Here is a 24,620-nt window from a genome sequence, read left to right on the forward strand (position 1 = left end):
ATATATGTGTATACTCCAGATGATGACCTTCATATGAAGGTCGAAACGTTGGGAAATTAAAATAGTTATTTATAACATGGTTGTAGAGTCCATAATTTGGCTAAAATGAATGTTGATCATCGTGTAACACTAAAGGAAAGCAACAATGATTATTTTGCAGGTATAAAAAAACAAAAGTGAAGAAATTTCAGACAAAGATCAAGAAGATTGAGAGGAAGTTTATATACATATAAAATAAATAAAAATACAAAATTATGTGGGAAATTACACTTCAGTTTTTTTTTGATCTTGCAAGCAGAGATGATGAAACATTTGCCATCACTAACGACCTTACACAAATTGTTCATATGCCAACCAGAATACCAAATAACCTGAAACACTCCCCAAACATCCTAGATCTCTTCCTCACCAACTCTCTTCCAAATACACAGTGAATGTAGTGGGCCCCCTAGGTGATTCTGACCACAAGTGCTCATTTCCTCTCCATACAACAATGCTCACACACTTCCAACGCTTACACAATCATTCCCATACAAAAGCAGTTTGGTATTATAGCAATGCCAAGTGGGACAGCCTCTGTGACTTCTATGCCTCATTCCCATAGTTGGACTATTGCTTCCGGCCTTCCAACCAAAACATATGCACTGAACGTATCACCAAAGTAATCCTCACTGGCATGGAAACATACATTCCCCACAAACTGTTGTTCCCTAACTAAGCCCAGCTTCTCCAAAAGATGTGTTAGAGCTGTACAAATGAAAAATCAAGCATACCATAAACTTGCAGGATGTCCAAACAGGCTGCAAGTTTCCTTTCGTCTCTTGCCAAAACAATTAGTCATAACTTTTGGCCAACACTATTCCCACCCCTATCATACCCAGATGGCACTATTGCATCATCACCCACTGAAAAAGCTAATCTCTTGGCTTCACACTTTGCTTCCAATGCACACATAACTCACAATGATAAATGTCCTCCCACCAACCATTCCAGATGCCCAACACACAATGCCCCTATATCCTTTTGCCAGAAAGAGATCAAAAAAATATTGTCCAAATTAGACACAAAAAAACGTCTCCTGGCCTTAATGGCATTCCTCCAATTGTCCTGAAGGTTTCTGTACCAGAACTGACTCCTCTCCTATGTCGCTTGTATATAATCTCTTTCTCAACTGGTATCTATCCTAGTGGAAATTAGCCAATATTCAACCTATTTCCAAGAAGGGTGACAAATCACTGCTACCAAACTACTGCCCTATTTCACTCACCTCATTCCTGTCTAAAGTAATGGAGAAAACCATCAATTCCCAACTCCTACACTACCTATAGATTCCATTGCTGCTAATCAACACGAGATCTACTCACATATATCATCCATCTTTGGACAAATGCCATGGAGAAGTTTGGTGAATCTCAAGTGGTTCCACTTGATATCTCCAAAGCTTTTGACTGTCTGGCAAAAAGGCTTACTAAGCAAACTCTCATCCTCTCATCATTTGGTCTGTCTCAGGACTTCTGCAGTTGGATTGTCAGCTTCTGTCTGGATGCACACTATGTGATGGTCGATGGTGGATGGGGATGTGATGGTGGATGGTTCCATATCCTCTCACCATTCAACTAATGCAGGGGTTACACAAGATTCTATCCTCTCACCAATCCTCTTCCTGCTATATATCAATGACATACTTCAGTTGACTGCCAATCCAATAAACAGTTTTACAGATGACAGCACATTGCACTCCTCCCTTTCATTTGATAAACCTTACTCTACACAACTGACCTCAACCTAGAGAACATCAACCACCATTTCTCTCAATTCTGATCTCCAAGCCATCCTCCAATGGGGGTTCAGATAACCTCATAAATTTCAAAGCTGGTAAAACCTAGTTCTGTCTTATTTCTCACAAAAGAGAACCATTTTCTCCCAGTATTATTTTTGACAACACTCAAATTTCCAGACAAAATGGAATTTCTCTTCTTGGAATTACCTGACATCAAGCCTCTCCTGACATAAACATATCACAACTATTGCATCCTCAGCATGTTAAAAACTAGGATTTCTCTTTCGCTCAAGATGTTACTTCATCTCTGAACAGCTGTTAACCTTATACCTTACACAAACCCACCTAGCTATTGAAAACTGTTCTCGCATTATATTTGGAGTGGGGCCCCTAAAAGCTCCCTCAAAATGCTTGACTCGATACAGAGAAGAGCAATTAGATTGATTAATGACCCATCTCTTACCAACTCACTCCTCACACTTTCACACAGACAGTTTCTACAGTATATTTCCATGGCAAATGTTCATCTGAAATAGCATCAATAATTCTTCCACTTAGTACTAAGCCCATTGGACCATGTGCAGCTGCTGCTCAACATCCCTTCAGAGTACACCTTGAAATCCACAAAACAAGTTTATTTCCCCCCTCCTTCATCCCTGCTACTGCTGTGTTGTGGAACATTCTTCCCTCAGATGTGTTTCCCAAGGAATATGATATACAGGCTTTTAAATCAAATGTAAACAAGTTTTTCCTTTCCCAACCCACTACCCATATATGATACTAATGTACTATAGGTTGATCAACCAACCTCTCATGTATGGGTTCAACATAAAAAAGTTTTATCAGACTTGTAAGTCAAGTAGTTTGCATACTCAATCTTCAGTTAGTAGTCCATGAGTTTGAATCCTGCCATGTGCATAGATATTTATGAATGTTCATGGGAGATAAATTTCACTGGCCTGGTTACTGGAGTGGCTTGAAAGATTCTACTTGGGTCTCTAAAGCAGGGTTTATGTAATAATAATAATAATAATAATAATAATAATAATAAATAAATAAATACAAAAACTTAAAAAAATTTCTTAGCCTATCCAAAGTACTAATATACCATAGGTTTACAACCTTGATAGGAGTTTCATTAAAACACTTAACATCCCAAGAAAATCACGTTCAAGTTGCAGCTGTCATGACAGATCACAAATAAATGATTATAAGAGCAAAAAATCTTATTAAGATTTTGATCTGAGTTTACTTAAGCTAATAAGTATGCTTTAGGGCAGTTCTAACATGACATCTTACATTAAAGCTTTCCAAACAATCGATAAAACAATCGAACTTACCGAGGGTCCTCATAAAACGAGTATTGTGAAGCCTGTCCATGGTGAACATCCCAGTCAATAATCATGATTCTGTAAAAGAAACAGAATATTTTATGAAGTCTGATCATTCATATATTATTCAGCAGCAGGAGTAGTAAATTCATGCAAATATGTCTTTTCCCTCCCCTCAAAGCTTAATGATATAAAATTACAAATTTAAACTACTCAGTTCACAAAGGAGAGGAGAAGGTTGCTTGAGGATTATGGTTGCTAGATAACTGAGAGGAAATTTAATAGCATATAAGGAATATGGAGAACTAAGTGACACATCAGATTCAATGTCCAACATCTACCATTATAACCGCAAAAACTATTATAGTACAACAGAATCAAATGTCACAATTCCTCAGACACTGCCCAGTTAAATAAGGTTCTAACTATTTTTATGGGTGAATCAGAGCAAACAGTGAAAAAAGGTATATAAGCATTAGTGGAAAAGAGGTGGAACTCACCAAGAAGTTTATAAGCACACTATGTAGATATAACTGGTGTTATGAAACAAAGATGTAAATGAACAGAGACAAGACACTTCTAAATCATAAACAACAGAAGCTAGATGCATGTAGCAGTGATCAGAAAAGTGAGGAGAAGCTAGTGTAATATTTAACACTAACAATGCAGACAAACTTCTTAAATGGTAAATAACTTCAAGTATAATGATGTGGGGAAAGTAGAAAATTAAACAATGAGACTTATTTGTACAGATTTCTACATCTGCCACCAACAGATGTAGAAAGAAAGGGGGGGGGGGGTAAATATTCAAGTCATCTGGACATGCTATGCAGCTAACATTAGGCAAGGAAATAAAATTAATATAGAAATATTGGGGAGGGGAGAAAAACTAATTAATGACAGTGAGTGCCTGATGTACTTCTGTTCAGGATTAGTCATTACTAACATCCTGTTGCAACATAAAGATGTGCAAAAATTCACGTGGAGAGAACAGACAAGAAATAAAAAAGTATTATGAATTATGTTATTCTTGATTGTAATATCTTTAGCAAGATTACAAGAGTATACCATATATATGGCAAAGCTGTAAAGCAAGGATAGAAAACTAAGAAGTTTTTAACAGACTCAAGCAGTGAAAAGGCAGTACTGGAGAAGGAGAAATCATACTGAAAGATGCTAATGTGAATCAGAAAATACTGAACAAAAAATGCAAGAAAGCTAATTATGTGTAGCTACCCAAAAGTCAGAAGACTTTGCTAAGAACAGATAAGATAAATTTCATCAAATGAAGAAGAGTGCAACAAAAAGAAAATTAAAGATGATAATGGTGACATAACAGCTGAAAGATAGAGAAAATCTGGATATCTGGAGTAATTATTTTGGAAATTATTAAATAAGATAAGCAGTAACAAAACAACTGGAAAAGAAAATCCACTAAAAATGCTGTCAAGAGTTTATTTCAGTAGTGGAAGTATTACAAAAACTATCAGAAACCCTGAAGAATTCTTTAAACATAGAACATGTTTTCTGATATTTTTATACAATAACCCTTTAGCCATTTGACCGCAATTGGAAATCAATATGCTCAATGGATAAATGAAACATCAGTTAACTTGAGGTACAGTTATGTAGTACTGTATCAGAAGTTTGCTGGTGCACTTACCTATTTGAGGGACAACTATTGAAGATTGGGTTATTTGAAGACCAGATAATTGAAAAATTACTGTATCCTTATATTTGAAGTTTTTCTCCTTTTTTTTAAATTATGGTAAAATTTCTGCAAAATTGAAAAGTCCCACTCAGAAAAGCAAACTCAATTCACAAAAATAGGGAAATAAATTGTATGTGCAAACGAAAATTTTCCAACATGAAAAATAGAGCTTGTCAAGACCAGATTTTTACTTTAAGAAAAACAGTTGAGAAATAATGGGATAACTATGATCTGTATTTAAATTTTGTGAATCAGGAGGGTAAAAAATACAATAAGGTAGCAGGAGAAAACCCATCAAAACACAAGATATGGATAAATGGGACATTATACACAGCAACTTAAATTGTAAGTCAGCAGTTAGAATGTACTAATAGTCAGTGAAATCATTCACTTAATCACTCAGATTAAGATAAAAGATGTATAATATATCCACTATCATTCATCATTTAATGCATCACATCATAACAGAAAATGCCATTACACCTGATTTCAAGATTGAGATATTAAACTCAGTCCTTTAAGTTATACAAATGATGTTAGATCCCCAAATAAAGTCATACAAGTCTTGAGGACTCTAACTGAACAAAAACACTAATGAATTTGGAATGAAAATCAGCAATTTAGGCATAATGTTTAGTAAAAATGTCTAGTGAAATATGGAAATATTTAATAGAATAAGCACAACTATTATGGTTGGAAACTATGTGAATAAATTGATATGGAATAAGGAAAAAATGGTGATCAGCATTCATTTTAGAAATTATGGACTTTACAACCATGTTATAAATAACTTTCAATATCCGGAGTATATGCTCCAGATGATGATCTTAATATGAAGATCAAAACGTCAGGATATTAAAAGTTATTTATAACACGGTTGCGAAGTCCATAATTTCTAAAATGAAGGATTCATGGTAAATACTTGAATGAAATAGATGTAATTTTTTGGTAAACTCAGAATGCTAATATGAATGTGGTCTATATATCAAAGTTCTTTAAAACTCTGGAATGTAATCTGTATTTTCTTTATCAAAGGGAATCTCGATCATATCTCTGCTGAAATTTAGAGGAGAGCTAGGTATATACGTGTTAATTATACACTAGATATAATCAAATTCATCATCAAATTCCTGCCGTGTACAGGATATGATAGTACTACATGAAAAATTTACATCATTACTAACTTCCTATCTACAATTTTCCTCCAAATCAGTCTGTTACTTGTCAAGACTCCAACATTATCAGAGCTTATATTTCTATTGTCCAAGGTACTTTGTACCGTATCAATCCACCTATATCTTGGTCTTCCTCTGGGTCTTTTTCCTGCCAACTTGGCAGAGAACACTTGTTTTCTGCCAAATGAATGCTGATCACCATGTAACACTTGCTAATCTTTTCTTGTCCATTCTGTTCAAGTGACCATACCACCTGAGATTAGCTCTGCTAACACATTCCTGGATGCTGACAATGTCAAGTTTTTTCCTAATATCCTTGTTTTTAATATGATATTGCCAGTGATGCCATCTGTTCGTGCCCCTGATCTTTCTCAGGACTCTCATATCTGCAGTTTCTAGTCTTTGGTCAAGTGTTTTATTTCTGACCCAGCTCTTAGATCCATAAGTTAAAACTGGTTTGAACACTGTGTTGTATACAGCTAATTTAGTGTTCCGACTAATTTCTCTCTTATTCTTTTATTATTACGCTTTTATTAGGAGGCAATGTAGAAGGTGACTTTAAACTCAAGCCTATGTTAGTGTATCATGTACAAAATCCAAGATCTAACATTATTGAAGAAATCAGCACAATTGGAAAAGAACTTAAATTTAATGAACTGGATAATGAAGATGTGAGAAACTTGCTTGATTCTCATTCATCAAGTTAAATGAGAATGACCTCCTTCACTAGAAGAATAGCATGCACATGAAGAAGAAGATAAGGAATGCGAACAAGAAGAGAATGTTACAACTAAGATGCTAACTGCAAAAGAACTTAAGGTAATATCACATTGAATATGCTAAGGAAATTTTGTTCGATGCTAATCCTAATATGGAATGAAGCTTCGAAGTCCACTGAAATCTTGATTTCGCGATAACGCAATTTCGCTTAGTGAGCATTAATTAATCGTGTTAAGTGAGGTTTTCCTGTACTTTCTCATTACTCCCACCCCCCCCTCCTCCATCCAAGAAATCTTCAGTGCTGGGTATAGCAAAACATCTCAAAGGTCTGCAATTTCCTGATTGCAGTGAAAGTCCATGTCTGATATCCATAATTCAATATGGACCATATATAGAATTTTGTTATCCCTATTTTAGTCTGTTTATTTATTCCTGAGGTCATCAGTAATTTATTATTTTAAATTACTTCTTTTGCCTTAGTTATTCTTGATTTCCATAATTGTTGTTCCATTTTCTGGAAGCATCGCTTCTAAATAATTACAAGCCTTAACATTTTGAATCTACATTTGTGTTTTGTTATACCTCTTAAATAAATCAAATACAAGTCTTCAGAACTCTAACTAAACTGATAAATGACATGCCAAATTTGCCATAAAAATGACAAACAAAAAAGACAAAAATTAAGAAAACAGGGCAGAAACTAGAAAACAAATGCATTCTCAATGGAGAACATGTATTACAAGTAAAATATTGCCGCTATTTAGACAAAAATTTTAGTGATGATAAATTAAATTTGAAAATAAATAAGAGAATAAGCATGTGCTATAGTGGAAAATGAGTAAATTTATACAGAATAAGAGATTACATTGTTTGCATGGTTTTGAATTATGGCAGGAACTAAGCCTGTTTGGCTTTGTGAAACTGGCAAGGGAAATGTACAATCACAATCTCCAGAAACAAATGATGAAAATCTTAACACGTAAAAGTTCGTTATATAAAAGGCACAAAACTGCTTTCCAAGTCTTCCTTTTTTAAAAAAAAGCAAAAGTAATATGTTATAATCAAGCCGGGGAAAATTATCATCCTACTGCACCAAATATGACAAGACTGCATGTTCTCTCAACACATCACAACACAAATGTAGCTGTATCCGAGGTTTTATTAGAGAGCAGTTGTGACTTGTGTGAAAATCTTGACCCATTAGAGAAAACCCATTTCACTTTGCATCATCATCTTCTAGCATGAGGAGGAGTTCTGCTGATACTTCGACGAGGACTATGAGAGCGACTACGAGAATAACGTCTTCGTGGTGAAACGGGATCTTGATCTTCTGTTTCCTCCATCATCATACCAACTACAGGTCAATGTCCAGTCTGGAAAGAAAATCCAAGGCTTCATCCGTCACCTTGTGAATGTTCTGTAGGCCACTACCGTGAAATTGGTGCCTTGGGCAGTCGTACACAATATGAGTAATCATCTGAGCCATGGGAGAACAATCACAATAAAGATGGTCTAACAGCTCCCATTTATGTAGTAGGTAGCCACATCTGCCCTGGTTAGTTCTGATTCTGTTGATCGATGACCAAATCTTCCTAGGAAGAGCAAAACCAGGCTGCAGAGCACAGGGATCTTCTACCAGGAAGCCGTTTGTTGGGAGATTGTTGGACCAGTATTCTTTCCACATGTCAGGTGTTGATGGCAGGGCAGCTGAAGAGTGTTTGTCCATGGACCAGAGAGGCTTTCTAGATTTTAGGCGAAGACTAGGTGGATTTATGAGAGTCTGGTGCAGGGGCAGGAGTGAGTTGTTCATTGCTTTATTATATTCTTTAATCGAGGCTTATCTTCTCCGTATGTTTGGTGGAACAATGTTAGATAGGACAGGCAGCCAGGAGAGAGAGGGGGTGCTTCTCACTGTCCCACTAATTGTGCGAATGGTGGAGTTTAGCTAGGTGTCTATAATGTTAGTGTGTGCACTTCTTTCCCAGATAGGGGCAAAATATTATGCTGCAGAGAATGCGAGGGCTAGTGCAGACAACCTTAGGACTTCTGCACCACATTCCCAGGTTGTTCTAGCAAGCCTTGAAATGATATTGTTTCTCATTTTAATTCTGTTGGACAGGTTGGTGATGTGCCTTTTATAGGTTAGGCTTCTGTCCAGGCTCACTCCAAGGTATTTCGGGTGAGGCTCGTGTTCTACCATTTTTCCACAGAAAGAAAAGTTGAGGTGTTGATTCGTCTCTGCATTGTTCAGGTGAAATACTGTGGACACAGTTCTTGTTGGATTTGGCTTCAAATACCACTGCTTGAAGTACTCTTCCAGGATGTTCAGGTCTGTGTTCAGGGTTGATTCCAGGTTGCTTCAAATTGGCTTCAAATACCACTGCTTGAAGTACTCTTCCAGGATGTTCAGGTCTGTGTTCAGGGTTGATTCCAGGTTGGCAAAGGAGGTATATTGATGTCAGATCGCTAGGTCATCAGCGTACATATACTTGCTTGAGCTGGTATGTGGTAAGTTGTACACATAGATGTTAAAAAGTAACGGGGATAACACAGAGCCCTGAAGGAGACCGTTGTGAAGGAATCTGGGCCTGCTCTTTTTTCCGCCAATATGAACCCAGATCTTTCTGTTGGAGAGAATGGATTCAAAAAGCTGGAAAGTTTTTTTTGCACCTTATAATATTTCCTAGCTTTAGGAGAAGGCCCCTAAACTAAGCCTGTGAGGTCAGTATATTATGTCTCTTAATTGTATGTTTTTCCAGTCAGTTTGCCTATTCTTGGTATTAAAATCTAAATTTCCATGAAGGAAAAACCTTGTTACATCTGCATCAGATCTTTGTTCAAAAGCTTATAATAAAATACTTTATTTCCTACACAGGAGAATGAACCCTGATCTTTTCAAAAGAATAAAAGAAAAATTAGAAGTACAAAACTACCATAAGAAAGTGTTCAAACCAATTCTGACTTAGGAATCTAAAAGTCAAGTTAGAAGGAATTGACAGAAGGATATTAAAATGATGTTATTAGAAAGGAACTTAACATTGTTGTTCAGTTCCTTTCTAATATCAATTTCTTCCTTCCCAACAAATAAATTCCTTTTATTTGTTGGCGCAGACTTGGAGGATAGCTAAGAGGTGGAATGATGAAGCTATTGGAGTCCTGACAAATAAAAATCTGTTCATGAATTGTTTTTGTTTTTTTATATGTAGCTTCCATCCTTGGAACATTTCTTTAAACTTTCTTTACAGTACATTTGTACCATATTATATGATTTTTTTTTTATTAATTTTATATATGTTTTTCTATTTTTTTCATTTATTTTTTACATGGTATAAAAAACCCTGCTCTAGAGAACAAATGTGGAACTTTTGCAAGCCACTTCAGGTTTTCAATAAGAGGGGTAGTGGTCTCACACCATGCAATGAAATAAATCTCCCACCTAAAGACAATCACAAACATCCATACCAACAGTGGAATTTGAATCCACAGCCTGCTGGTTAGAGAGCAGATGTGCTAACCACTTGGCCAACCAAGTAATGTAATGACAATGTAATGTTATTTTTAGTATCCAGTACATCCTTTGAGGCCACATAAACAGGAATTTGATGGTGATGATAATAACAGCAGGACTGTCAATATAATAATTCAATTTTGGGTTTTACAAATGGAAGGAGGTGTACTTCAGTGGTGGAACTATGCTGAAAGAGGTAACAGATCTTTAAGAGTGATGAAAGACAGAGAATTGAAGCTGAAAGGACACATGGCAAAGTGGTGAAGACAACTGAAATTATCACCATAATGATGTGAGTGAGAAAGAGAGAGAGATAAGAATGTGGTTCAGTTGCATAAATTTCTGAATTAGAGCAAATCTACATTACTGTGTGCTGATCTGTTCACCTAGATTTTTAGGAGATGAAGAAAATAAACTTTATGGAACGTTAAAGGTACAAGGATGATACCTGAAGTGTGAAATATTTTGAACAAGAGCATGCAATCTGCACAGTTTGTCATGGGACAAAGGGCAGGAAAAGGACAAGAGGCAATCCAAGGACACTGCACCAGGGGTCTCAGTGGGAAATAGGTTTTTTGCTTGGAAGGCAGTGGATGTGTGTGGAATGAATGCCTGTGAAAATTTTGTGACACCTACACTTCTGATTCTTGAATCCCTTGAAATTCTATAATAATTAAAAAATAATTTTCTATCTTCTGTTGTTTAGGTGTCACCAGCTAGAACCAGTTTCATTCTCTTCTTTGACTCTCTCTTTTTCAAGTTAAATGCCCTTTCTAACGACTAAAAAACACTTCTTTTTCTTCTCAGATTAGCACAAAGTGTGCATGCTATGCACTCGTAATGAGGAGACTTCAACTATGGGAACATAGATTGGAGAGAGGAAAAGGGTCATGGTAAAATGGAAATGGAATTATACAGTTACTCAGAGATAATTCAAACAGTATGTCATAAAGGGAACCAGGAGTTTGAGAGTGCTGGTTCTATAACAGTATCAAAAGATGCATCCATAACAACAGTGGATGCTGTGCTTTAAACTGGGGAAATAACATGCAGTCTTGTTCTGAGAGGATGCTAAACATGTGGAACTCTCTGTCAAGAAAGGGTTTATGTTGAACTATAAAGCTGGTTATTATGGCAGACTTCCAAGGCAGCCTGGAGCAGTGCCATGTCTTAAGAAACTATAAGGAAAGAATGTCAGTGCATGGAAAGTGGTCAGGGAATGTTTGAGAGAAGTAGTATCAGAGACATCATACCCATGAACTTTATGAGAATAGGTTGAGGATTTGTGGGTTGCAGAAATTGGATGATAGGCGAAGGAGGGATGATATGATTGAGACATTTAAATTACTGAAGGGTTTTTATAAGATTGATCCAGAAGATATTTTTGAAAATATGACTGGTGGTGGGAGGACTAGGGGCCATGCATGGAAGCTGGGCAAGAGCGTGGTTGACAAGGGTGTTAGAGCTAGGTTTTTTACTTGGAGAGTGGTGAATGAGTGGAATAAGCTTCCAGAGTCTGTTGTGGGTGCTACGACCATGAATGAGTTCAAGGCAAGGTATGATAGATACTGTGTGAATGTTGAATAGTTGTTCTTGACATGATGTTAGGGCCTCCCTCGATGAGTCTGTCGACTCCTTGGAGTTTCCCGGAACAATAATAATAAAATAATAATGGTCAGGAGGATTATTCAAGCAAGAATTGTAACTAGTGTGATAAGAATGGCCAAATGAGATCATGAGAGAAAATTAGCTAATCAGGCCACAATAAATCCAAAAGAATTTTTTTCACCATATAGTGAGTTAGAGGAAGAATGATTATGGAAGGATTATTTTAATCAATACCTATGGTAGGAAGGCAACAGAAGCAGAAGAAATAGTTGCTAAGTATCATCCAGGTGGAGATTTTGCAGTTGCAGATGCAGGAATTGAGACAGATGAACAGGAGGGGTCAGCATATTGAAAAATATGAACATGAATACAGCAATGAGACTGGATGATATGTCGACCTGTGTACTACGTGAATATGCAATTAAACTAGCAGTGTTGACAAAATTGACAAAATTGCTTAATCTAGGTCTCAGCTCTGGCAAGATTCCAAGGGAGCAAGAAGATATACAGAAAGGAATATCTTCCTTTCTGTATATCTCATACTTAATTCCATTAATAAAGGTGGCTCAAAGACAGAAGTGGCAAATTACAGACCATTTAATATCTCAGGAGTGGTGATTAGAGAACTGGAAAAATTGGTAATAGGTAAAATCCATCAGTTGGTGGATAGGAAAACGATACGATTTATGAAGCTGGTAACATGGAATAAGGGTGGCTGACAGACAGAAAAAAGAGAGAGTACTGTATGGTAAAGTGGAATCTAAGAGAATGAGGGTGACTAGTGCAGTGCCTCAGGGCTCTGTACTAGGACCACTACTTTGTATATTAATGATACAGAAAATGATTTAAGTGGAGATATTCATTTGTTTCCTAATGATGCAAATCTGGGGAATACAATAGCCAATAAAGGTAATGTAGATATTGTGCAGAATGATTTAAATAAATTGGCATTGTGGGTGAAGGACAATGATTGTCAATTTAATAGAAAAATGTACAGTTGCACTTTGGATTGAAAAGATTACATACCATGCCACACTGCAGGAAATTGGAAGTTAGAGACTTGGAGATAATGGTGGACTGAGAGTTGAAGTTCAAAAGGCATACTACAAAAGTAGGCAAAATAGCTCAAAGGATTACATGGATGTTGAGAGACACACAAGTAAAGACATGGAGTAAAGATTATCATTCCCCTTTATAAGAGTATGATTTGGCAACATCATGACTACTGTGCATAGATTTGGTTATGTAGGATTCTTAGGGATCAGGAGAAGATGGAGAGGATTCAGAGATGAGTGACTAAACTGGTACAGGTCTGTGGGATACTCCCTATCAGAATAGGTTGAAGGTGTGTAGTTTGCAATGTTTAATTGATAGGCAGAAAAGAGGGACACGATTGTAACTTATAAGGTACTAAAGAGATTCTATAAGACTAACAGAAAAGAAATTTTTCAATACTAGACATACAGAGATAGAGAGAAAACTAAGTATCACTCTTTCTTTTAAGGTTACACGGTGATCAGCATTCATATTTATGAATTTAGGGACACAAATCACACGTGTTGAAAAGATTATTTTATAAATAATGTTGAAAGTTTATTTTTCACTTGGTTAGACTATAATAAATTTAGTTTAATCCTTTATCCAGGTGTGAGTAAACAAAGTTTGCACCTAAAATATCTTCAGGACTTGGGTAAAGTAGTACAACACCGGGCAACTCGTAGCAAAGGTGGACCAAGCTAACATCACTCCTATCTCAGTATCTCCCATAATGCAAAACACATCTCCTTGCGGATATGTATAATGTTATGCCTTAAGGGAAGGGCCTAGACTAGTTTCGACCTTTATTGAGGTCTCTTCAGTGGGAGCCAGGCCCAGAAGTGGAGATACCAGGCAGAAGCAATGGTGAGGTCATCTTTACCTATAGGAGTTGCCAAAAGGTGTGCCACCTTTTTATTAAATTACTCTGGATTTAGAGAAAGATGTTGAAAGTTTATTTTTCAATTGGTTAGACTATAATAAATTTAGTTTAATCCTTTATCCAAGTGTGAGCAAACAAAGTTTGCACCTGAAAATATCTTCAGGACTGGGGTAAGGTAGTACAACACCAGGCAACTCATAGCAAAGGTGGACCAAGCTAACATCACTCCTATCTCAGTATCCCCCATAATGCAAAACACATCTCCTTGCAGATATGTATAATGTTATGCATTAAGGGAATAGCCACTACCAGACTAGTTTTGACCTTTATTGAGGTCTCTTCAGTGGAAGCCAGGCCCAGAAGTGGAGATACCAGGCAGAAGCAATGGCGAGGTCATCTTTACCTTGTTGCACTACTTTAACTACCTTACCCCAGTCCTGAAGATATTTTCAGGGTCAAACTTTGTTTTTGCTCACACTTGGATAAAGGATTAAACTAAATTTATTATAATCTAACCAAGTGAAAAATAAACTTTCAACATCTTTCTCTAAATCCAGAGTAATTTAATAAAAAGGTGGCACACCTTTTGGCAACTCCTATAGGTAAAGATGACCTCGCCATTGCTTCTGCCTGGTATCTCCACTTCTGGGCCTGGCTCCCACTGAAGAGACCTCAATAAAGGTCGAAACTAGTCTGAGTAGTGGCCCTTCCCTTAATGCATAAATATTATACATATCTGATATGTTTTGCATTATGGAAGATACTGAAATACGAGTGATATTAGCTTGGTCCACCTTTGCTATGAGTTTCCCAGTGTTGTACTACCTTACCGCACTCCTGAAGATATTTTCAGCCACAAACTTTGTTTGCTCACACTCAGATAAAGGATTAAACTAAATTTATTATAATTATTAATAAAATAACAACTTGATGTTTCGATCCCTGTATTGAGGTCATCATCAGAAGGATACATGTGTATAGGAACCAAGCTACATGTTGTTGCACTCTATAAAAGTAAATTAAATCAACGCTGTTAACTAATCTTTATCTTAGCCTGACTTCTTGTGATAAAAAAAAAATAAAAAATAAAATATATAAAATAAAATAAATAAATAAATAAAAACTACAATAAACACTGCTATAGTTCTCACGTACTATGATTCTTCTGGAATTGTACAGTTCATATTGTTAAATTAGGATTATCTTCTGGATTTGTACAGTTCAGGTTGTTATTGAATGTTCAGGAAAAAAAAAAACACTTCACCAAGCCTTCTTGTATTGAGATTTTTCTTTGTGGTTGCTATGAAGGTTGCAGATGGGCCCTCTACATTCTTGGAATGGTTAGACCATCATTTTTATTCAGATTCGGATTATGTTTGAGCATTTCACATGCTTCTTTGAATTTCCACTCGAACCAGATTTTGGTAGAGACTTGGTAACTTTCCAATCAATTCTGTGGTAAGTTTGGAGTGCGTGGTCAAAAAGGCTGGTTTTTCCATTTTGGAAAAACTGGTATTTAATGTGTCGTTTGTGTTCATCCTTCCTGATTGGGATGGTTCGCCCTGTTTATCCTATGTATGGTATGTTACATGTGCATTGTATTTGTAAATCCCTGGGTGGGCTAGGCGTGACAGAGGATCCTTGGAAGAACTGAGTAGGTGTCTTAATTTTGTCGGGGGTTTAAAGGTGGTTTTGATGTTGTATTTGTGTAGTGTTCTGTCTATTTTTTCTTATTTTTGTTATTAGTGGTATCTTTCTCTTTTTTGTTATTAGTGGTATCTTTGTGAAGGATCTTGTGAATGGTTTTTATACTGTAACCATTTTTTATAAAGGTATGTTTGATGGTCTCATATTCATGGTTAAGAGCTTGTTCATTTGAACAAATAGTTTGAGCTCTGTGTTTAAGGGTGCTTATGACCCCTAGTTTTTGTGTTGGGTGGTGGCCTGTACATACATGGTTGTGTATGTACTGGCCTGTGTGTGTGTAGGTTTGAAGTAGACTGAGAAGGAGAGACAGCCTGAAGGAAGACGTGTGACGAGTGCGTCTAGGAACGGAAGAGAGTTTGGCCCCACGGCCAAATGGCAAAAATATCGTCGACGTATCTGTGCCAAATTTTGGGCTTTAGGCTGACTCTAGAGCTCGTTGCTCAAAGTCTTCCATAAAAAAGTTCTCTATTGGGAGGGGAAGTGGTGAGCCCATGGCTGTACCCTCTTTTTGAAGGTAAAAATTGTTTTGCCACACAAAATACCTGGAGCGGAGTACGTGGGCAAAGAGGGCCGTGATGTTGTGTGGAAATATGTTCCGTAAGAGCAAGATAGTATCATTGATTGGGACATTGGTGAAAGGGGAAGTTATGTCAAAGCTGACTAATAGATCTTGGTCGTTGAGTGTAATGTTTTTAATTTTGTTTATGAAATGTTGTGTATTTTTTATGTAGGAAGGGGAATGACCTACCAATTCCTTAAGTGTGAGCGCTAATTTTTTGGCTAAGTGGTAATTCAGGCTGTCTATTCCTTCCACAATTGGACGTAATGGTGTGTCTGTTGTGTACTTTTGGCAAGCCATAAATTCTGGGCATGCGGGCATAGGTATTAATTTTTTAAACGTTTCTTCTGGCCACCTGTTAACTGATTTAAGTAATTCAGTTGTTTTCTTTTTTGTTGGGAATAAAGGGAATGCCACTGTTGTTTTAAATCAGACAACCTACATAGAAAAAATGAACCATTTGGTATCAGACCACAACACCCACCAAATGGTAAATTACAACCCCACGTAATGCAACAAAAAGAAAACAACTGAATTACTTAAATCAGTTAACACGTGGCCGGAAGAAACAATTAAAAAATTAATACCTCAGTATGCCCGCATGCCCAGAATTTATGGCCTGCCAAAAGTACACAAAACAGACACATCATTACGTCCAATTGGGGAAGGAATAGACAGCCTGAATTATCACTTAAACAAAAAATTAGTGCCCCACACTCGAGGAATTGGTAGGTCATTCCCCTTCCTACATAAAAAATACACAACATTTCATAAACAAAATTAAAAACCTTACACTCAACGACCAAGATATATTAGTCAGCTTTGACATAACTTCCCCTTTCACCAATGTCCCAATTATTGATACTATCTTGCTCTTACAGAACATATTTCCACACAACATCATGGCCCTCTTTGCCCACGTACTCCGCTCTGGGTATTTCGTGTGGCAAAACAATTTTTATCTTCAAAAATAGGGTACAGCCATTGGCTCACCACTTCCCCCCTCATACCGAACTTTTATATGGAAGACTTTGAGCAACGAGCTCTAGAGTCAGCATGCCTAAGCCCAAAATTTGGAACAGATAAGTCGATGATATTTTCGTCATTTGGCCCATGGCCGCGAAGCACTAAATACATTCCTTAGCCACCTGAATAAACAATGCAAACGCATCCAATTCACCATTGAAATAGAAAAAAAACAACTCTCTTCCGTTCCTAGACACACTCGTGACACGTCTTCCTTCAGGTTGTCTCTCCTTCTCAGTCTACCTCAAACCTACACACACAGGCCAGTACATACACAAAACTTCTTTTCACCACCCAACACAAAAACTAGGGTCATAAGCACCCTTAAACACAGAGCTCAAACTATTTGTTCAAATGAACAAGCTCTTAACTATGAATATGAGATCATCAAACATACCTTTATAAAAAATGGATACAGTATAAAAACCATTCACAAGATCCTTCACAGAGATACCACTAATAACAAAAAAGATTTCAAGAATGCTAATGCCATACCATATGTTAGAGGCATTTCCGAAAAAATAGACAGAACACTACACAAATACAACATCAAAATCACCTTTAAATCCCCGACAAAATTAAGACACTTACTCAGTTCTTCCAAGGATCCTCTGCCACACCTAGCCCACCCAGGGATTTACAAAATACAATGCACATGTAACATACTATACATAGGGAAAACAGGGCGAACCATCCCAATCAGGAAGGATGAACACAAACGACACATTAAATACCTCCATTTTGGAAAAATCGGCCTTTCTGAACATGCACTCCAAACATACCACAGAATTGATTGGAAAGGTACCAAGTCCCCTACCAAAACTTGGTTTGAGCAGAAATTCAAAGAAGCATGTGAAATGCTCAAACATAATCTGAATCTGAATAAAAATTATTGTCTAACCATTCCAAAAATGTGGAGGACCCATCTGCAACCTTCATAGCAACCACAAAGAAAAATCTCAATACAAGAAAGCTTGGTGAAGTGTTTTTTTTTTTCCTGAACATTCAATAACAACCTGAACTGTACAAATCCAGAAGATAATCCTAATATAACAATATGAACTGTACAATTTCAGAAGAATCTTAGTACGTGAGTACTTTAGCAGAGTTTATTGTAGTTTTTATTTCATTTTATATATTTTATATATATATATATATATATATATATATAATTTTTTTTTTTTTTTAATCACTAAAGGTCAGGGTAAGAAAAAGATTGATTTAATTTACCTTTATAGAGTGCAACAGCATGTAGCTTGGTTCCTATACACATGTATTCTTCTGATGATGACCTCAATACAGGGGTCGAAATGTCAAGTTGTTATTTTATTAATAATTAGTAAAATAATCTTTTCAATACATGTGTTTTGTGTCCCTAAATTCATAAATATGTAAGTATCACGCTTGGAAGTTGTGTAAGAGTACAGTTAGTAAGGGTATGTTGGACTAGAATTTTTGCTTAGAGAGTGATGGATGAGTGAAATGAATTGCCAGAAGTAGTCGTGAGTGTCCTGACAGTGAATGAGCTTAAGAAGAGGTATGATAGGTATTCTGTATATAAAAGTTATTATGGATCACTCACAATGAGTCTTTTGACTGCATGAAGATACCCATATAATAATAATAATACCTGCAAAAAAGTTTCTTGGTTATTTATGTCATAGTAATACCAGTTATGTCAACAGGGTATTTGTAGTTTCTCTGCTAAATTTGCCTGTTTTCCACTAATGTTTCATGCAATTAAGGAAGTGCCAGGTTTGCTGGGGTTGTCCTAATAGCTGTTGTATTTTTTTTGTTCTGTTACCTGACTTAACAGAAAGGATTTTTCATTAACTAAGCAGTGCATCAGATAGCATAATTTTTCATTAAGTTGTATCATCATTATACTGAATTATGTCAGCTAAGTCAAAAATTTCTGGTCAAAAATAAATAAAATAAAATTCATTCATTATCCATGTTCATTATCGTTAATGGAATGCTGAATCAGATGCCTTAGATTATATCTAAATGCAAGTGGAAACTGAAATATGCTGTGAAGAGTTTATTTAAAGGAATGTGAACTTCACATATAAATTAAAGCTTGCATCCTTATGCAATATATTCTCACAAAAACCAATGACAGTTCTGAATGCTCTGATATTAAAAGTTGGTAGTTGACACTCTGGTTGCAAACATTTCAAAATAACAATGTTATCAAAATCTTGTATGCAACTTTATACTATTAAAGCAGCTAAACTGTCAGGCACATGCAGCCCTCAAATTTATTCATGATTTTTTTTTTTTTTTTAACCCTAACATGCTAAATAGAGGTTCTCTCTGAGTTCATTTGATAATCCATAAAATTTGCAAACATAATTTCTAGTTGGTTTTATGACTTTTAATATATGTGTTTTCCTTAAATAAACTGGAAAATTATTTGCATCAAAGTTGTAATAGAATTTACATCTGTGGACAAAACATTTTTAGTGTTCCCAGATTAGATGATACACCACGCTGGGAACAATTAAGAAGTTCTACACTAGTTTAAAAGCCAATAATATATATAAGCCAGAAACATCCAATCATAGAAATCAAACAAAATCAGGAGTTTCATAATAATTTTAATATCAAATATCCACCTTTTATTTTATGTTTATCTCGAAATACATCAATCAGTTTTAAGTACAAAGTAAAACTATACATTTCCAATAAATATGAATAAATATCTTGTACTTAATAGATATATTTCATGTCTCTCTCTCTATATATCTCTTCTTAGCCTCCTAGTAGTTAACAGCTAATTGTTTGTTCCCCCATTATGAAGTAGGATATGAATGTGGTATACAAGCACAAAAATCTTGCTAATCTATGGCTTCGAAAGATTAAATACAGAAAGCAACTATCTCCTTGTGAATTAGTACATCATTGATGTTTGGACAACTAAGCAAACTGACTTATCTTAAGGCTGTAAGTGCTACTGAGAAGTGCAGGGCTCACATAATTAGTACGAAAATGGGAACATATGACATTCTTGATGACAGCAATGCTTAGGGGAAACAGATTATACATCATAGTATCATCAAGTACATTAATAAATATCAAATCTTCCTATTCATTAAATTATAGGGTGTTTCAAACTAAAGTGCCCTATTTCAGAGCAATCTGTACATAAAATATCCTCAAACTTTGGATACCCTAACCAGATCATGGGAAAGAGATTTTGACAATTAAAAAAAAAGTTTACAAAAATGACCAATAAGGGAAATATGGCACGAGCAAGAAAAGACAGTGAATTTTGAATATCATGTGATAGTAAAGTGGAATAAATGAAGGAGTGAGACTGATTCTACAGTCATTTGACTGTTCAACAATTGGGCTAACTTTGCCTGAATGTTCCTTGCATGTGAAATATAGGGAAAATACTGCAGCAGCACTTCGTGAGTACAGATGCCTGAAGACTGTGAAAAAAGCCCAATGACACCCAATGTAGTGCAATGCATGATTTTTTGATATGAAGAGACAGGCAGTTTGGAAATCCAACTAGAAAGAGAGCATAAATCTGAAATTCTGTAAATAAGAATGCTGTAAGTTCATGCAGTGCACGTACCGTAGCAAGACAATTAGATATGCCATACATAACGGTATGGAGAACTTTGCATAAAGTATTTCAATGCTACTTGTATAAACTCAGCCAGGGCCGAGAGTTACAAACAGGAGATGCCAGAATCCGAGAAACATTTGCATTGACACTTCTGGCATACATGGAGGTGGATGAGGATTAACCTTTTAACAACCTTTACTGTTTAATAACAGTACGCAGTCAAAACAATCACATCTGGGCTACCTAAAATCCCCATTCATTTCAACACATTATCTTACATTCGCTAAAGGTCACAGTATGGATAGGATTTATGGACAATTTCATTAATGGGGCATTTTTTTTTAAAAGAAATCCATTGAACTAGACCCCTGACCTGCATGATCATGGCTACAAATTGTCAGAACATGATGACAGTTTTGATATCCCACAACTGCAGCAAAAAGGGTGACTGAACACAACAGTGTTGATGCAAAATGCCCCACCCCCAAAGAAAAGGAAGTTCAACAATTATTGTATGAACATTTCACAGAGGATAGAGTAATCAATCACCCGTTTTCTATGAAATGACCACCCACATTCACCAGACCTGCATCTCTGTGACTGTTGGCTTTGTGGTTACCTCGAAAGCACAGATTTCATTTTAAAAATTTATGGAATTTACAACTGTGTTAAAAAAACTTTTTTATTATCCTGACGTTTCGATCTTCACATCAAGATCATCATCTGGAGCATACATCAATATACACAAGACAAGCTGAGCTACATTATTAACTGTAAGCTAAAGAAACAATGATTTGATCACGTTATTCTACTGGCATGACCTCTAGTGGAAAAAAAAAAATACATCAAGCTAAATTCTATTTACGATGACAGGAATAAACATTCTTTCAAATGGTTTTCTTTCAGAAACAATGATGTCTTATTTTTAGTATTACAATTCTTATTTTTGCTTTTAAGATACTGGATTTTCTACAGTCCTGTTTATAGTTTGTTTATAGTCTATAAACAGGACTATAAACAGTCCTGTTTATATTCTTAGTGAGGAACGTTTCGTGGGTCGAATATATACCTTCCATATGTTTGGGATTTTTAGACCATCATTATTGTTCAGATTGGGGTGGTTGATAATAATCTCACATGCTTCCTTAAATTTCCGTTCATACCATGTTTTAGTATGATGTAGACAGGTAGTGCTTTTCCAGACACATTAAATATAATAATTATGGTGAAGCTGGCCTTTCTAATCATGCCCTGAATTCCTTACACAGAGTTGACTGGAAAAGCACTAACTGTCTATATTGCACTAAAACATGGTATGAACAGAAATTTAAGGAAGCATGTGAGATTATTATCAACCACCCCAATCTGAACAATAATGATGGTCTAAAAATCCCAAACATATGGAAGGTATATATATTCGACCCACGGAACGTTCCGCACTAAGAACAACTATAAACAGGACTGTAGAAAATCCAGTATGTTAAAAGCAAAAATAAGAATTGTAATACTAAAAATAGGACATCATTGTTTCTGAAAGAAAACCATCTGAAAGAATGTTTATTCCTGTCATCGTAAATAGAATTTAGCTTGATGTAATTTTTTTTTTCCACTAGAGGTCATGCCAGTAGAATAACGTGATCAAATCATTGTTTCTTTAGCTTACAGTTAATAATGTAACTCAGCTTGTCTTGTATATTGATGTATGCTCCAGATGATGATCTTGATATGAAGATCAAAACGTCGGGATAATAAAAGTTTTTTTAACATGGTCGTAAATTCTATAAATTTTAAAAATGAATACTGATCACCGTGTAACTCTAAAAGAAAGGATCGAAAGCACAGAATTTTTGAAAGCCAGATTTGAAAGACAAAATTGCACATCATGTGTGAATCTTTACAATAGATCCGTTGCATTTGGATGTACACAATACCGTATGGTGTTGGTACTGCACAAAGGCCAACACGTTGAATTCTACTCCATTAATCACCTGGATCTCATTGAAGATATCTTGTCTACTAATTCTCTATACAGATTGCTCTGAATAGGGGTACTTTAATTTGAAACACCCTGTGTATATCAAAATGTTCAGCTGATTGTGTATATATTTTAATACAATGGTGTCCAAAACTCAAGGACAATTATTATTTCTGAAAATTAGAACTACAAATTCAGATGAATCAGCTTGTTGCAATTTGTACATAAGTGATGATTTCGAGTAGAAAGCAGGTACAAATTTAAATTCAAATCACATGGTTGCCCTTAACAGGATAAAAGGCAAAAATGAATTGTGTTTGAAGAAAGCTTTATTCATGAAGGAATAAAGTTGCAAATTTGGTTGTCTTGTAATGTCTCGAAGACATCATCTAGATCGGGGATTCTCAACCTATGGTACACGTACCACTGGTGGTACGTGAGCCACTGCCGGGTGGGGTGGTACGAAAACAGATTTGCTTACTGGTACATCTAATATCTTGAATTAAATATAGTGGTACGCCACTGGAAAACGTTGAGAACAACTAATCTAGATGATTTCACATGGGGAAGAATTATTGGAAAGGTTGAAAAAGTCTGTAGAATTACTGATATTACCAGAGAGTTTGCAATCTTACACAGCATTGTATCCAGGCTATGGGTAGCATTTCAAATCAGTGGAATGCATTCCAAACGTTTGCTAAGAGGTCGCCATTGCAAAGAACACAAAGACGGATTTTCAGTTATAACAGCAAATGTAATCAATGCATCACGGCAAGTCAGCTTGCAAGTCGGCTCCATTCGAGCAGGGGCATGCAGATATCTCAACAAACTGTGGCAAGACATCTGCAACAAGTAGGCCTATATGTCCGAAAGCCTGTAGTCTGCATTCTGTTATCCACAGCTCACCATACAGCACGGTTTCAGTGGTGTTGTATCCATAAAAATCGAACACGACACCAATGGGATAATGTACTCTTTATACGGAGAGTTATTTTACTCTTTCCTTCAATTCTAGATGACACTTGATCTGGCATGAAAGTGGTACTTTTTGCAATTGTAAGAACATTCAGTGTTGCTGGGGTCATGGTGTTGAAAGGTATTATGTTTAATGTGCGCAAATGCTGGTAAATGATATTGCAACAAAGTTCTTCAATGTCATGTTCAATTGTTATGTGGTGCTGTAGACATCGAATTCATTTTTATGGATGACAGTGTCACACTACATTGTACACAAGCGGAGACCGAGGATATTAATCGAATCGAGTGGCCAGCATGCTCCATAGATCTCAACCCCATAGAATATGTTTTGGACACAACAGGGAGATGCATTGCTGCCTCGAAATTCACCTCCAGAAAACAAGCATGGCCTTATCCTTGCTCTGGAGGAGGAGGAGTGAGCCAGTTTTCCTCAACCCTGAATCACTTGGTGCTAAGCATGGTACAATATTGTGAGAGCTGCATTGCAGTTCATGGTGGACATATTCCATACTTAAATGTCTCTCTGCATAGTTTTCTGTAAGCACCTGTATACTAATTTCTCAACTATGTCCTTTGGAAATTTGTAACTCTTACCAAAAAAATGTACTACAATTTAATTTGTACTAAATTTATAACACATTTTTTGTGTAATATAATTTATTAGTATCATCATCTGTTCACTGGACAGCCACAGATGCCATATGGTCACTCCAATGCTCAGTGATGTGCTATACCAGTCCTCCACACACACATGCACCATCCATCCATCTCATTGATGCTACCCCTTCCTATTTTTCCAAGAACTTTACCTTCTATTCCTTCTATTACTGTTCTAAGAAGTCCAACTTCCATCCTTTCAATGTGCCCAAAATATTTTAACTTTCCTCTGTTAATATCCTTAAGGAGCCTTAAAGTCCACTGATCTTTTCTAACACCCATTCATTTGTATGCCTTTCAGTATATGATATACGCAACAGCCTTCTGTAGCACCGCATCTCATAAGCAGCTATCCTTTTCTTATCTGACTTCTTTAGGTTCCAAGTC

General features: G+C 36.2%; 1 protein-coding gene across 3 annotated transcripts in view; it reads right to left on the bottom strand.

Moving 5' to 3' along the window:
• Positions 1-24,620, bottom strand: part of LOC150095019 (protein deacetylase HDAC6-like) — a 694,680-nt gene that overhangs the window by 465,615 nt on the left and 204,445 nt on the right. For all 3 annotated transcript variants that reach the window (XM_090411706.1, XM_090411707.1, XM_090411705.1), the window contains exon 10: positions 3,121-3,189. In XM_090411706.1, the coding sequence (XP_090267832.1) occupies positions 3,121-3,189 (69 nt within the window). The remainder of the gene's footprint in view (positions 1-3,120; positions 3,190-24,620) is intronic.

Source organism: Typopeltis vanoorti, chromosome 21, assembly GCF_054136105.1.
Source record: "Typopeltis vanoorti isolate ZY-2024b chromosome 21, IOZ_Tvanoo_1.0, whole genome shotgun sequence".
NCBI classification, from domain to species: Eukaryota; Metazoa; Arthropoda; class Arachnida; order Uropygi; family Thelyphonidae; genus Typopeltis; species Typopeltis vanoorti.